The sequence below is a fragment of the Peromyscus californicus genome, unplaced genomic scaffold (genome assembly GCF_007827085.1).
Source record: "Peromyscus californicus insignis strain IS unplaced genomic scaffold, ASM782708v3 Scaffold_12__1_contigs__length_115047231, whole genome shotgun sequence".
Lineage (NCBI taxonomy): Eukaryota > Metazoa > Chordata > Mammalia > Rodentia > Cricetidae > Peromyscus > Peromyscus californicus.
Window position 1 is genome coordinate 65,852,611 of NW_026294413.1, and position 19,122 is coordinate 65,871,732.

General features: G+C 39.7%; 1 protein-coding gene across 2 annotated transcripts in view; it reads left to right on the forward strand.

Moving 5' to 3' along the window:
• Positions 1-19,122, forward strand: part of Micu2 (mitochondrial calcium uptake 2) — a 112,574-nt gene that overhangs the window by 78,992 nt on the left and 14,460 nt on the right. The window contains exons 10-12 of one of the 2 annotated variants that reach the window (XM_052733086.1): positions 2,791-2,899; positions 3,276-3,433; positions 4,899-5,035. In XM_052733086.1, coding sequence (XP_052589046.1) covers positions 2,791-2,899; positions 3,276-3,433; positions 4,899-5,003 — 372 coding nt within the window. In that variant the 3' untranslated portion in view covers positions 5,004-5,035. Of the gene's footprint in view, positions 1-2,790; positions 2,900-3,275; positions 3,434-4,898; positions 6,096-19,122 lie in introns of those variants that run through there. The other variant, XM_052733085.1, reaches the window with a different exon arrangement.

The following is a 19,122-nucleotide window of genomic DNA, read 5'->3' on the forward strand; positions in this document are numbered from 1 at the left end:
GAAGAGGAAACAAGTGTTTTACATAGAAATGCTCCTCCTGGGCCCTGTCAGGTTGACAGCTGAAGCTAATTAGCACATAATGGACTCTTTTAAAACCCATGACTCTCAAACACTCAGAAGGATCTGAGACTTCTCTGTTTATATGAGAATTTAAAAGATCAGTCTGTCAACTACTAAAAAGTATCTGAAATTTTTATGTTTCCAAATTACCCTGCACAATTTAATGGATGCTTACAGAAGATACAAGATTATTGGGTGAGAGACCAAAAAAATAAAAATAAATAAAACAAAACAACCATTACTCACAGCACGAGGGTGAGCATCCTGTTTGTGTTAATTTACCCTTACTACCCAAAGCCCTAACAGTGATTGGGAGAGTCCCTGAGGAAAGCTACCGTGCAGGAGATCATCCACAGTCAAACACATCAGTCCTTCAGAAGAGGCCAGAAGCAAGGTTTCCTGACCTCTCTGCAGAAGGAGGCCTTGTTGTTATTATACTGGCAGTAAGCAAAGTAGTCCTCTGTCTGAGGGAAACACTGTGTAGTCAGGGTGCCCGTGTGGGTGGGGCCACCCCTGAGCTGGTGGCCTTGGGTTCCATAAGAAAGTAGGCTGAGCAAGTCAGTAAGCAGCACCCATGGCCTCTGCATCAACTTCTGCCTCCAGGGTCCTGCCCTGCCTGAGTTCCTGACCTGATTTCCTTCAGTGATGGACAGTGATGTGGATGTGTGAGCCAAATAAGCCCTTTCCTCTCCAAGTTGTTTTGGTCATGGTGTTTCATCACAGCAATGATAACTGTCACCAGGACAGGACATACAGTCACGAGAAGAGAAATCTCATATGCACAGTATAAAACCTATTCTGAGGATGTTCGGGTTCAGATGGGAATGAGGTGCCATTTCCACCTGTGGAAAAGCCTTGCATGCACAGGGTCCTGAGTTCAGGCCTCAGCATGCTGGAAAGAGAAGTGGGCATCGGAATGGCTGCACTCCATGCCTGTTTTAAGATCATGATAAGATATACAGAGAAATGGTCCCTGTTCACAACTGTGCTGACAAATTCACTGTGAAAAAGAAAAAGGTGGAGTGCAGAAACGCGTGAGAAGGTGGTTCCCGAGTCGGGACAGGCAGTCTGTGTTGTGTGGGGTACACAGCTGCTTTTATATGAGCTGTGTATTTCTGGAAGCATACAGGTGCTGTCCATGCCTTTGCAGTGAGGTCAGAAGAGGGGTCAGAGGAGGAAGGAAGGCTCTTTATCCTTCACACTGCTGACATTTTTTTAACCTTGGTCGTATATTCTTCAGTTTTTTTTTGTTGGGACTGGAGAGGTGGCTCAGTGGTTAAGAACACTGGCTGCTCTTGCAGAGGACCCAGTTTGATTCCAGCCCCCACATGGTGGCTCACACCTGTCTGTAACTCCGTCTAGGGGGCTTGATGCTTTCTCTGGCCTCCGTGGGCAGCAGGCGTGTAAGTGATACACAGATAACACCCAGACACACAAGAAAAATAATAAATTTTTTAATTTGTTGTAGTTTTTACAAAAAAAACTTTAATTATTCCACAAAGGCCCACAAAAACTGAAAGCAGTGAGACTTGCGTAGACCATGTGTGGACAGAGGGCAGGTCCTAAAAGGCCCTGCAGAGATAAGATCTGGAAGAATTTTCTGTAAGATTGAGAACTTTCACACTGTGGCTGGGCTGGCGTGTACCTATAATCCAGCTACTCTGGAGATCAAGGCAAGAGGGATAATGAGTTTGAGATCGATCCAGCCATCATCAGTTGAAGGAGAAGAGTTTTCTGAGTTTTTTTTTTAATTTAAGATTTATTTATTTTATGTATGAGTGCTCTATCTAGTGTATGGCTTTATAACAGAAGAGGGCATCAGATCCCACTACAGATGGTTGTAAGCCACCATGTGGGTGCTGGGAATTGAACTCGGGACCTCTGGAAGGGCCATCTCTCCAGCCCCTCTCTGATTTCTTTTTACTGGAAAGAGTAGCTTTTTAACTTAGGTTTTGTTTGTTTTTAAGTACATAGATACTGAAATCAGATAGACCAGGGTTCATATGTCATTGTTAAACTCCATAGACCTTGGACAAAGGAACCTAAGAGGCGCCTGCCTGAGATTTAGGCTAAGGTCACACACATCATGGATGGCAGAGCTGAAGTTTCAGCATAGGCCACCTTGCTCAGTGCCTGTACACCGATTAAGTAGGAGTGGCCCACTGAACAGGCTGTGTTAGTCTCCTTGGCCATGGTCACAAAGTACAGAAACCTGTTGTCTTCTCTGTGTTCTGGAGATGTGACATCTAAGATCAAATGCCAGCAAGGCTGGGTTTGAACTGGTTTTTTGGTGAAATTCCTCTCAGCTTCCACATAGTGTCATCTGTGTTGTTGTATGAATGCTGCTTTGGGGGTGTGTGCACATGTATGCAGGGAGAACGGGAACCAGAGCGGCAATGGGCACTAATGAGTATTCCCTCAGACATCATCCTTACAGGCTGCAACCCTCCCGTGACCACAGCCTCCTTACCAGGGGGTTAGAACTTCAGAATGAGCCTAAGGAGGAAACCAGGGCTGGTCCAGAGAACCCAGTCCACACAGCACGTGGTAGCCCTTGCTCTCATGGACCTTCCTCAGCTGAGAATCTAGTATCTGTTCTTATCCTGTTTAACATTTCATCAACTTGCTTAGAGAGATCGAAGTTCATAAGCTTTAGGATAGAAGACTTAACATCAATAAGATTTTGATGTATATACAAAATTGTAATTTAAAAAACTTTCTTTTTATTAGAGCATTAGTTTGGATGAGTTCAAGTCATTTTGCCATTTTACAACGCATTTGGAAGACTTTGCTATCGCCATGCAAATGTTTAGCTTAGCTCATCGCCCTGTGAGACTGGGTAAGATATGGATCATTTCATTTTTATTGTCTGTAAGTAGTTTCACCATTCAGTAGATGATACCGATAAGGAGATGATTAGCAAGCAGTAAAATAATGCATCTTGGTTATTCTCAGTTCGTATCACCAGCACACTTACTCAAAAGTTACTTTATTTGCTTTTATTTTCTTACTCTCAAGAAGGGGGAAGAGGGAAGGGAGTGGACTTGACTATGTTACTAGGAGCCTCGATTAACTGGAAATGGCCTGCTTTACTCTCATGGCATTTCTCAACCAAATGCATGATTTGAGTACACCTCTCAAATCATGGCACTGTGGGTTACGTCACTTAGACTAATTTACCTGGTTGATTGGCAGTCTCTTGTTTTGCTTTTCAGCGGAGTTTAAGAGAGCTGTGAAAGTAGCAACTGGACAAGAACTCTCAAACAATATTCTGGACACTGTCTTCAAGATCTTTGACTTGGACGGTGATGAGTGCCTAAGCCACGGGGAGTTTCTTGGAGTATTGAAAAACAGGATGCATCGAGGTTTATGGGTAACAGATTTTTAGTTTATTTCTTGTTTTTTTTTTTTTAAACCTGTGTTTTTACATGTTAGTGACAATGGTATTAAACCTAGGATTTAGGACAAGTGTAATACATTAAGTGGAATCTTAATCATTTATACAGAAACTATAAACTACAACCAAAACACTGAGCTGTCTTTTACAAAGAATAATATTTAGCATTTTCTTTGCTTTAAAAAATAACCTGAGTCTGGGGAAATGGTTCAGTTAGTAAGTACCTGGGTTCAGTCCCCAGAAACCATATAAATGCCAGGCACGTTGGCATGTGCCTGTAATCTCATTTCTGGGGAGGCAGAGATAGACAGGTCTGAGGGTTTTGCTAGCTAGCCAGACTAGCCTACTTTTTGAGCTTCAGGCCAGTGAATAACACCCAAGGCTATCCTCGGACCTCGGTCATAGTACATACTTGCACATGTGCTTGGACATACATGTACAAACACACACACACACACACACACACACACTTGTATATTTGAATGTGCACATGCGCACACACACACACAAATCTGAATCTAGTAGAAAAACCACTCTTCAGAAATCACAGCCTTGGATCTAACCTGGAGTCTGACTTTGGAACTGACCTTGGATCATTAGGTTCAAATCCTGCTCTGTCGTGTATTGACTGAGAATCTTGAAAAGCCACTTAGCTTTTCTGTGCCTCAGATACCTCATCTATATAAGTAAGAAAACTAATAGATTTACCAACAATAGCTATACTGGGAACTAAATATAAAGCATGCAGAACTCTCAATACTTGTCGTGGCTGCTCATAGTCATGTACTGGGCTCTGAGCAGGGGACAAATGAAGCCCAGAATTTTGTTTGCATTAGCATCTACAAGATGTACTATCGTGAAAGAAATTTGCATTATAACTTGGGTCTAAAGCGTCTCCACAGACAGTAAGTACACAGTTAGGTAGAGAGCCAGGAAAGAGGGATAATAGAGAATTGATGCTTGTGTTCGTAGCATAAGATTATTCATTTACAACTTAGAAAAGAGATCCTGATTCCCACAGCACATGTAATCTGGGGGAAGTTAATAAATATGGTCTTCATTACATGCATTGGGCAACATAGCCCACCCTCAGCTTTCTTTAAGAAGTGTGGAAAGGCAGTGAGTAGGACCATAAGACAGGAGACCATGCCGGGCGGCGGTGGCGCATGCCTTTAATCCCAGCACTTGGGAGGCAGAGTCAGGCGGATCTCTGTGAGTTCAAGGCCAGCCTGGTCTACAGAGCAAGATCCAGGGCAGGCACCAAAGCTACACAGAGAAACCCTGTCTTTTAAAAAAAAAAAAAAAAAAAAAAAAAAAAAAAGACAGGTGCCCATACTCAGCTTTTTTAAAGAAGTTTGGAAAGGCAATGAGCAGGACCGGAAGACAGGAGACCTTGTCTAGCCTGATTCCAGTGACTGCTGGTCTTTCTCTCGGCTAACAGGTGCCGCAGCAGCAGAGTGTGCAAGAATACTGGAAATGCGTGAAGAAGGAAAGCATCAAGGGCGTCAAGGAAGCCTGGAAACAAGCTGGAAAGGGCCCCTTTTAAGGAAGAGAGGGGTAGCAGTTACATCGTTTGAGGTGCCAGAGTTTGAGACATTTTCTCAAAGAATGAACTGTTTTTCTCTAAGTCTTCATTGAGTTGCTTTGTAATGTAGAGATGTCATGTACTCATTTTCTGATTCAGGAAATCGGGAGGGCGGGGAAATAAATGTGTGCCACAGGGTGCATGTGGAAGCCAGTGGCCAGCTGTGGGAGCTGTTCTCTCCTCCTACCATGGGAGTCCCAGAGATTGAACGTGGGTCGTGAGCTTTGGCGTCAAGTGCCTTTACCAGAAAAGCCAAATCACCAGCTCTGACTCAGTCAGTTCTTTATAATAAAAAGAACAAAGTGTTCCTCTACAAAAACACACACTGCATTGTCAGAGGCCTGTATGCAGAGCGATGCTTTGGTAGGCTGGAGGCTCTAGGTCGTCACTGAGCTCTTGGACATGAGGATGTGAAATGCTCTCTAGAAGGCTAAGCAAGTACCCCAGGGAAAGGGACTTAATTCTCAAGACAGGGATGGATGCCAGAAGCTGTGGTTTCCTGGGGAGTGAATGTAGTCGAACACTTGCTCCCGTTTCGCTTCGCTGTGTCCTGTCCTGTGTGACTGTTCCTTAGCAGTGTGTTCCCTGCCTTGAAAATAACATGTGACAGTGTCTTGTCTGGAAGCAGGATAAAGTATGTACATTGATACAAGAAAAATGTGCTTTCTTTTAAATTTTCCATGCTTTTGAGATATAAATACATTACCCTCTCCCAAGCACATGGGTTTGGGGGCTCAGCCTGCATAGGACACAGCTGAGTACCACACTTTCCTAACCACACACACACACACACACACACACACACACACACACACACCCCATAAGATCAAGGTCTTATAAGATATATTGGGTTGTGGGAAACATTCAAGATGGCACTATAAAATAGAAGGCAATAAAATCAATATGAAATCATGTTATGGGGAGATGTATGTACATGTTTGTGTATGTGTGTACAGGTGGGCATGTACATGTGTGTGGAAGCCCCTGCTCCTATAACCCCTCACCCGTGATCCTGAAGTACAACCCCAATAAACCCATTACCTCACCAAGCTAGACTGGGATGATACTGTTACTTTGGTCTGTTTTTTTTTATTTTATGTGTATAGATGTTTTACCTACACTGTGCACCTGTGTGTACCTGTGGATGTTGCAAGCCACCATGTGGGTGCTGGGAACCAAAACCCAGGTCCTCTGCAAGAACACAGGTGCTTTAACTTTGGAGTCGTCTCTCCAGCACCCTGTCCTTTGTCCGGTGAGCACATTTGTCCGTGTCTCACCAAAAACGGTGTCACCACAACACAGAGATCATAAAATGTTACAGGATTTTTGTGGGCTTGTTGTAGTTGGGCACTTGGGTTGTTTTGAGAAAGGGTCTTCCTTTATTACCCTGCCTGTCCTAGACTCTGATATGTAGTCCAGGATGCCCCTGAATTTAGAGATCCACCTGCCTCTGCCTCCTGTATGGTGGGACTAAAGGACATGGTGACAATGATGTGTCTCAACCTAAAGATTGTACACACCTGCCAGACTAATGGACTACAGCAGAGACACCCCACAGATATGACGAGATGGTTTTCCACAAGGCAGCCAGAACATTAAGTAAAAGGAAGGGCTTGGTTTTCAACAAAATATGCTAGGAAAACTATATCCACATACTCCTATCTTCCATGCTCCCATGACAGCTCATTGAGCTCTGGACGCTGAATTATTTTCTAGCCCGGAATTCCATATTCCTTTCGCAGTCCTCCCCAAAACAACATGGTCAGGTCTATCAGAGCAGTCCCCCGTGATCCTGGTCAGGTCTGTCTGAGCAGTCCCCCGTGATCCTGGTCAGGTCTGTCTGAGCAGTCCCCCGTGATCCTGGTCAGGTCTGTCAGAGCAGTCCCCCTGTGATCCTGGTCAGGTCTGTCAGAGCAGTCCCCAGTGATCCTGGTCAGCTCTGTCAGAGCAGTCCCCAGTGATCCTGGTCAGCTCTATCAGAGCAGTCCCCAGTGATCCTGGTACCAATTTTTGTTCTGGTTTGTTTTCTGTTGCTATGACAAACATCATGACTAAAATCAACATGGGAGGGAAACGTTTACTTCAGCCTACATCTCCTGATCACAGTCCATCATGAAGAAAGTTAGGGCAGGAACCTGGAGGCAGAAACTGAGACAGTGGCCATGGAGGCGTGCTGTTTACTGGGTCTGCTTTCTTACACCACCTAAGACCACCTGCCCAAGGGTGGCACTCCTCCCAGTGGCCTGGGCCCACCCACACTGATATTAATCAAGAAAATGCCCCCACAGACTTGCCTGCAGACCAATCTTATCCCAACATTTTCTAAACTGAGGTTCCTCTTCTCAGATAATCCTAGTTTGTGTCACGTTGAGCAAAAAAAAGAAAAGAAAAAAAAAAAAACAGCACACTCCTAGGAATTGAAATAAACACATGCTGATAATCATTGTACATTTAGGCAATATATGTAAACACTCTAGTGTCCATCAAAAGATAAGTAGAAACACAAAATGTTTTATATACATACAGTGCAGTGTTACTCCACCATATATAGGGATGAGGTTCTGGCACATGCTATACCACAGATTGACCTTGAAAAGATTACATATGCAAAATGAAAGCCAACAGAAAAGACTGATGTACTGTGGTCTATGGTGATATTTTATTTGTATTAAAATGTTATTTGTAGGTTAATAAATAAAGTTGCCTAGGGGTCAGAGCTATTAGCAAGCCATAGGAAAGCAGGGCAGTGGTGGCATACTCTTGTAATCTCAGCACTTGGTAGGCAGAGCTGGGTAAGTCTCTGTGTGTTCAGGGATACAGCCATTATTGGATACACATGCCTTTAATCAATACCAATCATGGAAAACCTGGAGGCCTATACAGACAGGCCGTGAGGAGGCAGTCATGTGGTTGGGTTTACAACCAATGAGAAGGCAGAACAGGAACTCTATATAAAGACTTTAACACAGGGGTAGCTCTGGTTCGGAGAGGTAGGACCACCGCAGGAGGAAGGGTAAGGTTTTAGCTCTTAGCTCTGACCTCTTGGCTTTCTTCTTTGCATTGGTTCTGTGTTTCTTATTTAATAAGAAGGTTGGTTACATCTACATTTGGCGCCCAACATGACAAGAATCCATTAAAAACCACTTGGCTTGGTGACAGGTCCGGTTTCCGGCCTGGGCGGACTGGCTGCCTAGCTCGGGCCCAGGCCTGACTGACCCGCAGCTGGAGCTACTTGCAACTGCTACAAACAACTCAGGCCTGCCTGCCGAACAGGGCCCCTGCCTGTAAAACCAAGGCTTGACTCGGCTCAAGCGACTACGCTTTCTCTCTCTCTCTCTCTCTCTCTCTCTCTCTCTCTCTCTCTCTCTCTCTCTCTCTCTCTCTCTCTTCACACCTCAAACACCAGGTGGCTGTTTTGAAATTCCCTGGAATTCTACTGTTCTACCCAGACTTGGTAAGTCAATTAACATATCTATTTAAAAGAATTTTTTTCTACATTAAAAGAAAAAAAATGGACTTTATGTGTACATTGGAAGAAAATTGGGCTTTGTTTGAAATTTTAGGCACTCTGACAATGGAACAACTATATGAAAAGATTAATATTGATCGAATTATTCAGTTTATTACTTTTCTTATCCTCATTTTACTATTTAAAAAGATAGTCAACTTAAGTGCCAAGATAACAGTCTTAGAAAAACCTGTTAAACCAGTAAAGGTGAATTATAGAGAAATTCAAATTCAGACAGAAGAAATAAACAGTTGTTGTTTCAAAATTGAATCATAAGGTTACAGAAAGAAAGCCAGTTTTCACACAATCACCCTTAATTTATCCGGTAGCCGTACAGCAGCTACCTGATGAAGAGAATGAACAAAATACTTGGGTTCCAGTTAAAATGTTAGACTTATGAAGATTTAAGGAGGCAATAGCATCTTATGGCATGCACTCCCCATATGTAAAGCAAATGTTAAACACCTGGTCAACTTGTAATAGGATTATACCAAAGGACTGGCGGGAATTGGCACAGGCTGTTCTTGAACCCAGACAAAATCTCCAGTGGAAAATGTGGTTCAATAATGAGGCTAAAAATATAGAAAAACAATGGAGGGATAGGGGAATACAAATCTGCCAGGATCAGCTTATTGGAGAAGGCCAATATGCTTCAGTAGAAACACAATGTTTATATGATGTCCAAACCCTAGTTCTATGTCGAACGGCAGCTTTGAATGCATGGGACAGAGTTGAAGAACCAGGAAAAAAAACTGAGTCATTACAAAGGTTATTCAGGGCCCAAAAGAATCTTTCACAGATTTCTTACAAAGATTGACTTCAGCAGTACAGAAAATGGTCCCGAATTCAGAGACTAGTCAGATAATAATTGAATCTTTGGCCTTTGAGAATGCAAATGCAGCATGCAAAAGAATAATCAGGCCGTTAAAGGCAAGATCTGCACCTTTGGAAGATTGGATTAGAGATACAGTTAATGTAGAGGCTTATGACCATGATGATATGTGGGTAGGAAAAGCAATTTCAAAAGGTTTGAGCAATGTTAGATATTTTGGATGTGGAAAGCAAGGACATTTGAAAAGGGATTGTAAACAGGTCATTCCTAGAAATAATGTTTCTTCAAGGAACACTGGCAACAGAATGCCCCTTCCTTCTGGAGTATGCAGAAGGTGTGGTAAGGGAAAACACTGGACCAACGAATGTAGATCAACAAGGGACAGACAGGGTAATCCTCTGCCTCGAGCTTCAGGAAACTCCCAGAGGGGCCTCAGGCAGGCCCCCACAGTAAATCCAGTTCAAACCTTTCCTGCAGTTGTAGAGGAAACCCCTACTCAAAGCAAATAACCAAATATCTATTGGAATAAATCATGTTAGTCGAGATGATGAAACAGAGAAAATAGGAAATTCAGGAAAAAACATAAAGAAAATTTTTTGGCAAACTTCTATTAATGAACAAAGACCAAAACTAACAATAAAGATAAATGGTGTTTTGTTGTCTGGTCTGGTAGACACAGGTGCTGACATTACCATAATTGCACCAGAATTTTGGCATCCAACTTGGCCTCTTCAGGAGGTAAACGTTCAACTGTTAGGAATTGGGACATTATCTCAAGTGAAACAAAGTGCAAGATGGCTTGAATGTATAGGTCCAGAAGGACAGAAAGGAAAAATAAAACCATATATGGCTAACATAGCTATGAACCTGTGGGGTCGAGACTTGTTACAACAATGGAATACTCAGATTAATATCCCTCCAATCTCAGAAACAAATCATAAATTAGTACATGTTTCTGAGAGAAATATTAAAAGATATTATTCTAATGAGTGCTAACCAGCCATCCATGTCATAAAAGAACAGGGCACAACAACTGATAATTTTCCAAAAACATTAACAGCTCTACCTTTAAAATGGTCAACAGACAAGCCTGTATGGGTTCAGCAATGGCCTTTAACAACAGAGAAACTCCAGGCTTTACAAGAGTTGGTGGAAGAACAGTTAAATGCTCATCATATTGAAGAATCAACCAGCCCTTGGAATTCTCCTGTATTTGTTATTAAAAAGAAATCTGGTAAATAGAGAATGGTAACAGACCTTAGAGCAATTAACAAAGTAATTCAGCCAATGGGCTCTTTACAATCTGGAATTCCTTTGCCTACTCTGTTACCAAAAGGATGGCCTCTCATAGTTATTGATTTAAAAGACTGTTTCTTTTCAATACCTTTACAAGAAAAAGAGAAAGATTTGCTTTCACAGTGCCTACTTATAATAATTCTCAACCGGTTAAAAGATTTCAGTGGAGGGTTCTCCCACAGGGAATGTTAAATAGCCCAACTTTGTGCCAATATTTTGTAAAACAGCCATTAGAAGTGGTACGTAAAAAATTTCCTAAATCTATAATTTATCATTATATGGATGATATTTTATTAGCTGACTCAAATGCAGATACTTTAGAAAGAATATTTGAAGAAGTAAAGAAAATTTTGCCTTGCTGGGGATTACAAATTGCTCCAGAAAAGATACAAAGAGGAGATTCTATTAATTATTTAGGATATAAAATAGAACTTCAAAAAATTAGACCTCAAAAGGTGCAAATTAGGAGAGATCGACTAGAGACTCTTAATGACTTTCAAAGATTATTTGGAGACATTTCTCATCTAAGAACTATTGTTGGGGTAAAAAATGATGAACTGAATAATTTGTTTAAAACCTTAGAAGGTGATAAGGACTTGAATAGTCCAAGAGAATTATCACCTGAAGCTGAGAAAGAATTGGCCTTGGTAGAAAAGAAAGTACATGAAGGGCTCGTAGATCGTATTGATCCGAAGCTGGATTGCATTTTGATTATTTTACCTTCTAGGCATTCCCCAACAGGAATATTAATGCAAAGGGAAGATATATTGGAATGGATATTTTTACCAAATAAACCAAATAAAAAATTAAAAACTTATGTGGAAAAAATCTCTGACTGGATTTGGAAAGAAAAATTGAGACTTCGTCAATTAGCAGGAATAGACCCAGCAGAAATTGTCGTACCTTTAACTAAGGAGGACATTGAAAAATTATGGATAGAAAATGAAGCTTGGCAAAAAGCTTGTAGTAATTTTTTGGGAGAAATTAACAGCAAATATCCCAAAAGCAATAGAATTGATCTTATAAAGAGAGCTGATTGGATCTTGCCTCGAATTGTGAGGAAAAAACCCATATCTGGAGTTCGTACATTTTATACAGATGCCAACAAACAAGGAAAGGCAGGTTACAAATCAGAAAATTTAAGTAAAGTGGTTCAAAGTCCTTATAATTCAGTTCAAAAATCAGAATTGTATGCTATTCTGTTGGTATTAATGGATTTTTCAGAACCTCTCAATATAGTAACTGACTCTCAGTATGCTGAAAGAGTAGTATTACATATTGAGACTGCAGAATTTATCCACGATGCTTCAGAATTAACTTCATTATTTATTCAATTACAAGATACAATCAGAAAAAGGAGTCATCCTTTATATATAACTCACATCCGATCCCATACTGGTCTGCCAGGCCCTCTAGCACAAGGCAATGATGAGATTGATAAATTATTGATAGGAAATGTGCTGGAGGCCTCAGAATTTCATAAAAAAACATCATGTAAATAGTAAAGGTTTAAAAAAGGATTTTTCCATAACCTGGCAACAAGCCAAAGAAATAGTAAAGAAATGTCCTACTTGTTCCTTCTACAATCAAACACCATTACCAGCAGGATGTAACCCAAAGGGTACTCAGAGGAATGAAATCTGGCAGATGGACGTGTTTCACTTTGCAGAATTTGGAAAACTGAAATATGTACACCACACTATCGATACTTATTCAGGATTTCAATGGGCAACTGCTTTGAGTTCTGAAAAAGCTGATTCTGTAATCACTCATTTGCTAGAAGTTATGGCCATTATGGGTATACCTGCACAAATCAAAACTGATAATGCTCCATCATATGTCTCTGTTAAAATGAAACAGTTTTTTACTTATTATAATATAAACCATGTTACAGGTATACCACATAATCCTACAGGTCAAGCAGTTATAGAAAGATCAAACAGAACTCTAAAGGATATGCTAAATAAACAAAAAGGAGTAACAAAAACCCCCAGAAATAGGCTACATAATGCTCTATTAACTTTGAATTTTCTCAATGCCAATGAGAAAGGAACAACAGTTGCAGAGAGACATTGGATAATAGAAAAAACTACAGAATTAAATCAGCCTATATACTTTAAGGATGTGCTGACCTCAGAATGGAAACCAGGATATGTGTTACATTGGGGACGAGGTTTTGCTTTTATTTCTACAGGAGAAGATAAGCTGTGGGTACCATCAAAATTGATAAAGGTTTGATTTGAACACGAGAGACCTCTTAATTAGAGGAGGTCATAGTTCATCAACTATCATAAACATCCAATTTAAACTAACTTACACCAGTAATACATGCCTTTTCATTTAATCAGATAACTTGTCAAAAAAGGAACATTCCCAAAAAATCTTGGGGAAAGGTTTTTGGTTTTGTTTTTTAGGAGAATGAAGGTTAAGGAATTTGAAGAACACTGTACAAATGAGACAACTGAAGAAAAGGGACAAATCGTCTATCCTAAGAAACAGAGTGAAATGGCGTATGGGTATGTTATCTAAAAAATTTTATGTCTTCCTAAATGTTTGTTTCTGTTTTTCTTTAAAGATTTAACACTATTGGTCTTCTAATAGTCCCAGTTCAATTAAAATTTAAAGCTGACTTTGGAGTTGGAGAATGGCTCTCTCCTTCTTTAAACTCAAGCATGTTGTTAAAAGGAAAATGCAAACTCCCTGTATCATGCCAGAAGAAAAGAGCCCTCTTCTGCTATGGGACAGGAGAAAAGCCAAATTAATTAAGGGATTACTCTATTACTAATCTCAACTCTTTGATTCTATTCTGATTCTTTAAACTTTTCTTAAAGTATAAATTTTATATCAAAATTTACAAGATTAATATATATAGATATATATACATTTTAAACTTTGTTAAGATATAAATGGTCAATTCTAAAAAGTCGAATATATAGTCTTTGTGTTCGAGTTTCTTATCAGTTTTTTGCAGGAAATCACAGTCAGGCCTAACATCAACTGAAGTCTCCAGGAAGAAGATGAGGCCCCACAGCAACAACAATTCCATGTGGACAATAATAATATCACTAAGCTGACAAACATCATCTACAGATCAGCTTTGAACTACAAGGTGCTCAGAGCAATTTTGAGATGACTAGCTGAGATGATCCAGTCTCAAAGACTACTTGAATAAGGACTTGAGATAAACGCTGAACTTTGGCATTATACACAGACTGGATAACGAAGGATATAGTTACCTTTCCTAGAATTTGACAATTAACCTAAAATTTTTCTTTTCAGGATAAAGATACCTTCGCCCATACCCAGCAGGAAGCAATTTCAAGAATACAGCACCCACATTCCCAAAGAGGTGGTGTGGGATGGGTGGTTTTTTTGATCTTTTAATGGGTTTTGGGTCTGGGATAATTTTCATTGATTGGGGGGTTGGTTACAAGTTGTTGTCAAGGGTTAGGAAAAAGGCTAAGCAAAGGAGATTAGATTTAAGGTTCTTGTTTAAAAAAAAAAGAGAAAGAAAGAAGAAGAAAAAGAAAATTACTAGTTTTAAATACTTTACATTGGATTGGATTGTTTTATATTGTATACAAATTATATATATTGAAATTGATATTGTTAGAAAATGCTTTATGTATATTTCTAATTTTACCGTTCATTTAACAATGTAATGCAATTTTCTGATCCTTGAATGTTATTATTACCAACTATTAGGATATAAAGAAATGAAGGTTAGTAGTTAGACATTACAATAGAACTTGTAGTCATATTAGATATGTTTTAAAAATTGAGCAGATATATTTTAGACAGGTCATCTTCAAACCCTTCAGAGATCTACAGAATATGGCATTTAAAATGTTTTAATAACTTAGAAATTTTTTCTTTTTTGAGACATGTTGGCTCCTGGCAGTACCAATTTACTTCAGAGAAAATAGGGGCTTTGAAGAAACTGCATATGGAGTTAACTTTCATTGTGGCAAAAGTTAGCCACTGGACAACAAAGTATCCTCGAATCAACAGGACAAAATGGACAGACAGGACATGAAACAAAGGACTACTGATTCTTGCCAAAACAAGTGTGGTTATGACTTTATCAAAAGGCATCTTCTGAGGCCAGGACAATATGGCACCATCCCTGAAGTGGCCTTCGCAATTCGGAAAAGGTACAGTGCCCTTTTCTTCGAAGGCAGTTGAACAGGCAGTGGGCCGATGGCTTCTGATGTGCAATGAAACAGCAGCTGAAACAGTTATTCTTGAAGAGTAACTAAGCTCACGCCTCTCAATAGTAGACTGGCATTTGATAGAGGGATGTGGAGAAGAACGGGATGCTGAGATGAAGCCATATATACACAGCCAAGAAGAATGGACAGCTGAATTAAAAAACCATCAACAATTTCCAGAATTTAAAATCCTGAATCATGACATGACACTAGTGGAATTCAGGTGTTTCTGGTACATGGACTGCTCTCACCCAATGTGAGGTTGAACTGTTGACCTTGTGTACATCCTACTTCACAAATGAGTCTGTCAAATACGCTAAGCCTATAGGCTGAAGATGATGCCCCAACACTGTGGAGAAACCTCAGATGATTGTCCAGGCAGCTGGCTGTTTCTGTCAACTCACAATTTTTTGGAAGTTGCTTGCATATACTTCCCGTTTTTATTTTTGTTAGCTAATATTATTTCCTTCTTGGGTCTCTGAGGGAGTTGAAGATTAGTTAGTTATAGTTGAAGGTTAGTTAGTTATAGTTGAAGATTAATTAGGATAGAAAGTGAATTAGATACATTTTGGACTTACCAAAATAGGATAGATAATGAAATTATTTTCTCTGAATTTGTCAAATACAAATGGACTAGACATTGTTTAGGTATTTATTACTTGTATATATTGTATATAGTTATTGTACTTTTGTATATAGTTTTTCTTTTGTTAGTTATAACCTTTTTCTTTTTTTCTTTTTATTAAAATAGAAAAGGGGAAATATGATGATATTTTATTTGTATTAAAATGTTATTTGTAGGTTAATAAATAAAGTTGCCTGGGGGTCAGAGCTATTAGCAAGCCATAGGAAAGCAGGGCAGTGGTGGCATACTCTTGTAATCTCAGCACTTGGTAGGCAGAGCTGGGTAAGTCTCTGTGTGTTCAGGGATACAGCCATTATTGGATACACATGCCTTTAATCAATACCAATCATGGAAAACCTGGAGGCCTATACAGACAGGCCGTGAGGAGGCAGTCATGTGGTTGGGTTTACAACCAATGAGAAGGCAGAACAGGAACTCTATATAAAGACTTTAACACAGGGGTAGCTCTGGTTCGGAGAGGTAGGACCACCGCAGGAGGAAGGGTAAGGTTTTAGCTCTTAGCTCTGACCTCTTGGCTTTCTTCTTTGCATTGGTTCTGTGTTTCTTATTTAATAAGAAGGTTGGTTACATCTACAGTGGTCATGTACCTAGAGCTAAGAGTTGAGTGGGGGAAGGGGATTGGGCAGTCACTTGTGGTTGAAGAATGTTCAAGTTCATGAAAAATTTTATGAATACTTATTGGTAATGATTACATAACAGTGTGACTGATGTCACTGAGTCACACATTTGTAAATACTGTAAGTTTCCACTTTTGTGTGATATATATTTTATCACAATTTTTTAGATTAGCAGTGTAATATAGCAAAACCTATTAAATGTGTACTTGAAATGAGTGAGCAATATAAGATGTGAATTATATCTTAATATATCTGTAAAGATTCATCAATAGATTGGAGAGAAGTATTTGGAAATAGCAAGAAAAAACAAATGATTAACATTGGAATTCTCATCCTTTCCTACTTTCCTCCCCACAACCACTAATATTTTTTTTAAGTTCAATTACATGTATTGGGGGGGTTGGCACACACACACGTGACATGGCATTCCTGTGGAGGTCAGAAGACAACTTGAGGAAGTCTGTCCTTCCACCATGTGGGTCCCAGAGATCAAACTCACATCTTCAGTCTTGTCAGCAACTGCCTTTACACCCTAGGCCATCTTGCTGGTCACCACCACCATCTTTAACAGATATTTATAATGTCCATTTATTACTCAGATATCTACCCCAGTAACAAATACCTGAAGTAATCAACTGGTAAAAAGAGAAAGGTCTTTTAGCTCATGAGTTTAGATTTTCCAGGCTATGATCAGGTAGAGACCCATTGCTTGCAGGCTTCTATTGTGGGTCCAAGATGGCAATGATGGGAAGAGGAAAGAGGAAGCAAGCAACAAAGGTCTTTCATTCCCCTGGGGGACATATTCCTGATGACACAAAGCCCTCCCCACTAGGATCCTTCTAAAGGCTTCACTGCATCCTAACAGCACCAAATGATGACCAAACTTTTAAACATGGGTCTTTGGAGGACATTTAAGATCCCACCAGTGAGGTGGCTTAGTGGATAAAAAGCATTTGCTGCATAGGCTTGATGACATGAGTTTAGTCTCTCTAACCCACAAAAAGGACTGGATATGGTGGCTCATCTCTAATCTCAGCATTCCTACAAGAGATGGGAGGAAAAGACAGGATGATTTCACACCTGTAGCATAGTGAGAGATGTTATTGCTTTTTCTCTTTACTCTCTTGGGGGGCCTGCCACCCAGCTCCCAAATAAATTACACACTGAGGCTTGTTCTTAATTACAAATGCCCAGCCTTAGCTTGGCTTGTTGCTAGCCAGCTTTTCTTAACCAGATTACCCTGTCTACCTTTTGCCTCTGGGCTTTTACCTTTCTCTTACTTCTGTAAATCTTATTCTTATTCTGTGGCTGGCAGTGCGACTGTATGGCTGGCCCCTGACATCCTTGTTCTCTTGTTCCTGCTTCTTTTCCTCTCAGATTTCTCCTATTTATTCTCCCTGCCTGCCAGCCCCGCCTATCCTTCCTCCTGCTTCACTATTGGCCATTCAGCTCTTTATTAGACCAATCAGGTATTTTTGACAGGCAAAATAACACAAAGTTAAACAACTGGCAACATAAAAGAATGCAACACATCTTTGCATCACTAAACAAATGTTCCATAGCATAAACAAATGTAACACACCTTAAAATAATATTCCACATTTCCCCCTTTTAGTCTAAATAAAAATGAAAGGTTTTAACTTTAATAGAACTACATAAACAAAAACAGTTATCAAGTAAGAATTAATTTACAATATCAGTCCATTTATATTTACCGTATTTAAACTACTCCATTATATATCATATCTTAGTCCAAAATTTTATACCTAACTTTCTATCATAACTAAGGAAAATATAACTAATTTAGTCTTTAACTCCATCAAATATCCAGAAGGATGTAATATTACCTAACAACAGAGACATTTGGTACCTAGACAGTCACCCAAAGTTCCTCTGCAACTTTGGAGCACTCATCTTCAGCCTACAGGCCTGGTGTACTTGGCAGACTTCAGTGAAGCAGGAAATTTGAAGCACTATCCCACCTTGTATTTGTAAAGTTCGTCAGTTGCTTTCCTCTGTGTCCTGCAGAATATCTGGCAGACTCTTCTGTGAAGCAGGAATTTTGAAGGACTGTCCTGCCTTGTTTTGGCAAAGTTCAACAGTCTTTTTCCTGCGTGTCCTGTGTGTCCAGTCTACAGAGCACATTGTCAGCAGTCAAAGGCAAGAGCAGTTTCTTTGCCTAGTGTCTAACCTTGCCACAATGAAAGCAAACTCCACAAGGAGTTTCTTCAGTGTCCATCATCTCTGAAGTAAATTGGTGCTGCCAGGAGCAGATGTGTCTCATTGTCATGAAAACCTTATGTTAACAAAACATTGTAAATGCCATATTCTATAGGTCTTTAAAGTATTTGAAGACCATTTAATCTAAAATATATCTATTTAACCTTGAAAGCATGCCTAATTACTACAAGTTTAATTATTATACATTAACTACTAACCACATTTCTTACTTATACATTACATTTTTAAATGAACTGCATAAGTACAATACCCTAAGCAAAAGTAGAAATATATATACAGTGCAACAAAATTAATGTTAAATTTGTATCAATATACCAAAATCCATGCCAATGCAAAATATCTGAGATTACTAGTTGTCTTTTTTTTTTTTTTTTTTTTTTTTTTGGTTTTTTGAGACAGGGTTTCTCTGTGTAGCTTTGCGCCTCGCTCTGTAGACCAGGCTGGCCTCGAACTCACAAAGATCCACCTGCCTCTGTCTCCAGATTGCTGGGATTAAAGGCGTGCGCCACCACCGCAACAAAAGCAAAACCACTTCTCCAAAACAATGCATATTTTAAGTTCCATTTTACAAATACATTTTTTGACTTCTGCTTTAAAGTTAAGATAGCCCTAAAGTATCTAGGTTAGTTCAATTTTGCAGTACTGTTCACAATCCCATGTCTTCTAGCAGCTGTCTTTTGCTCATCAGTATTCAAAAAAAGTTCAAAATCAACACAATAACATACAGGA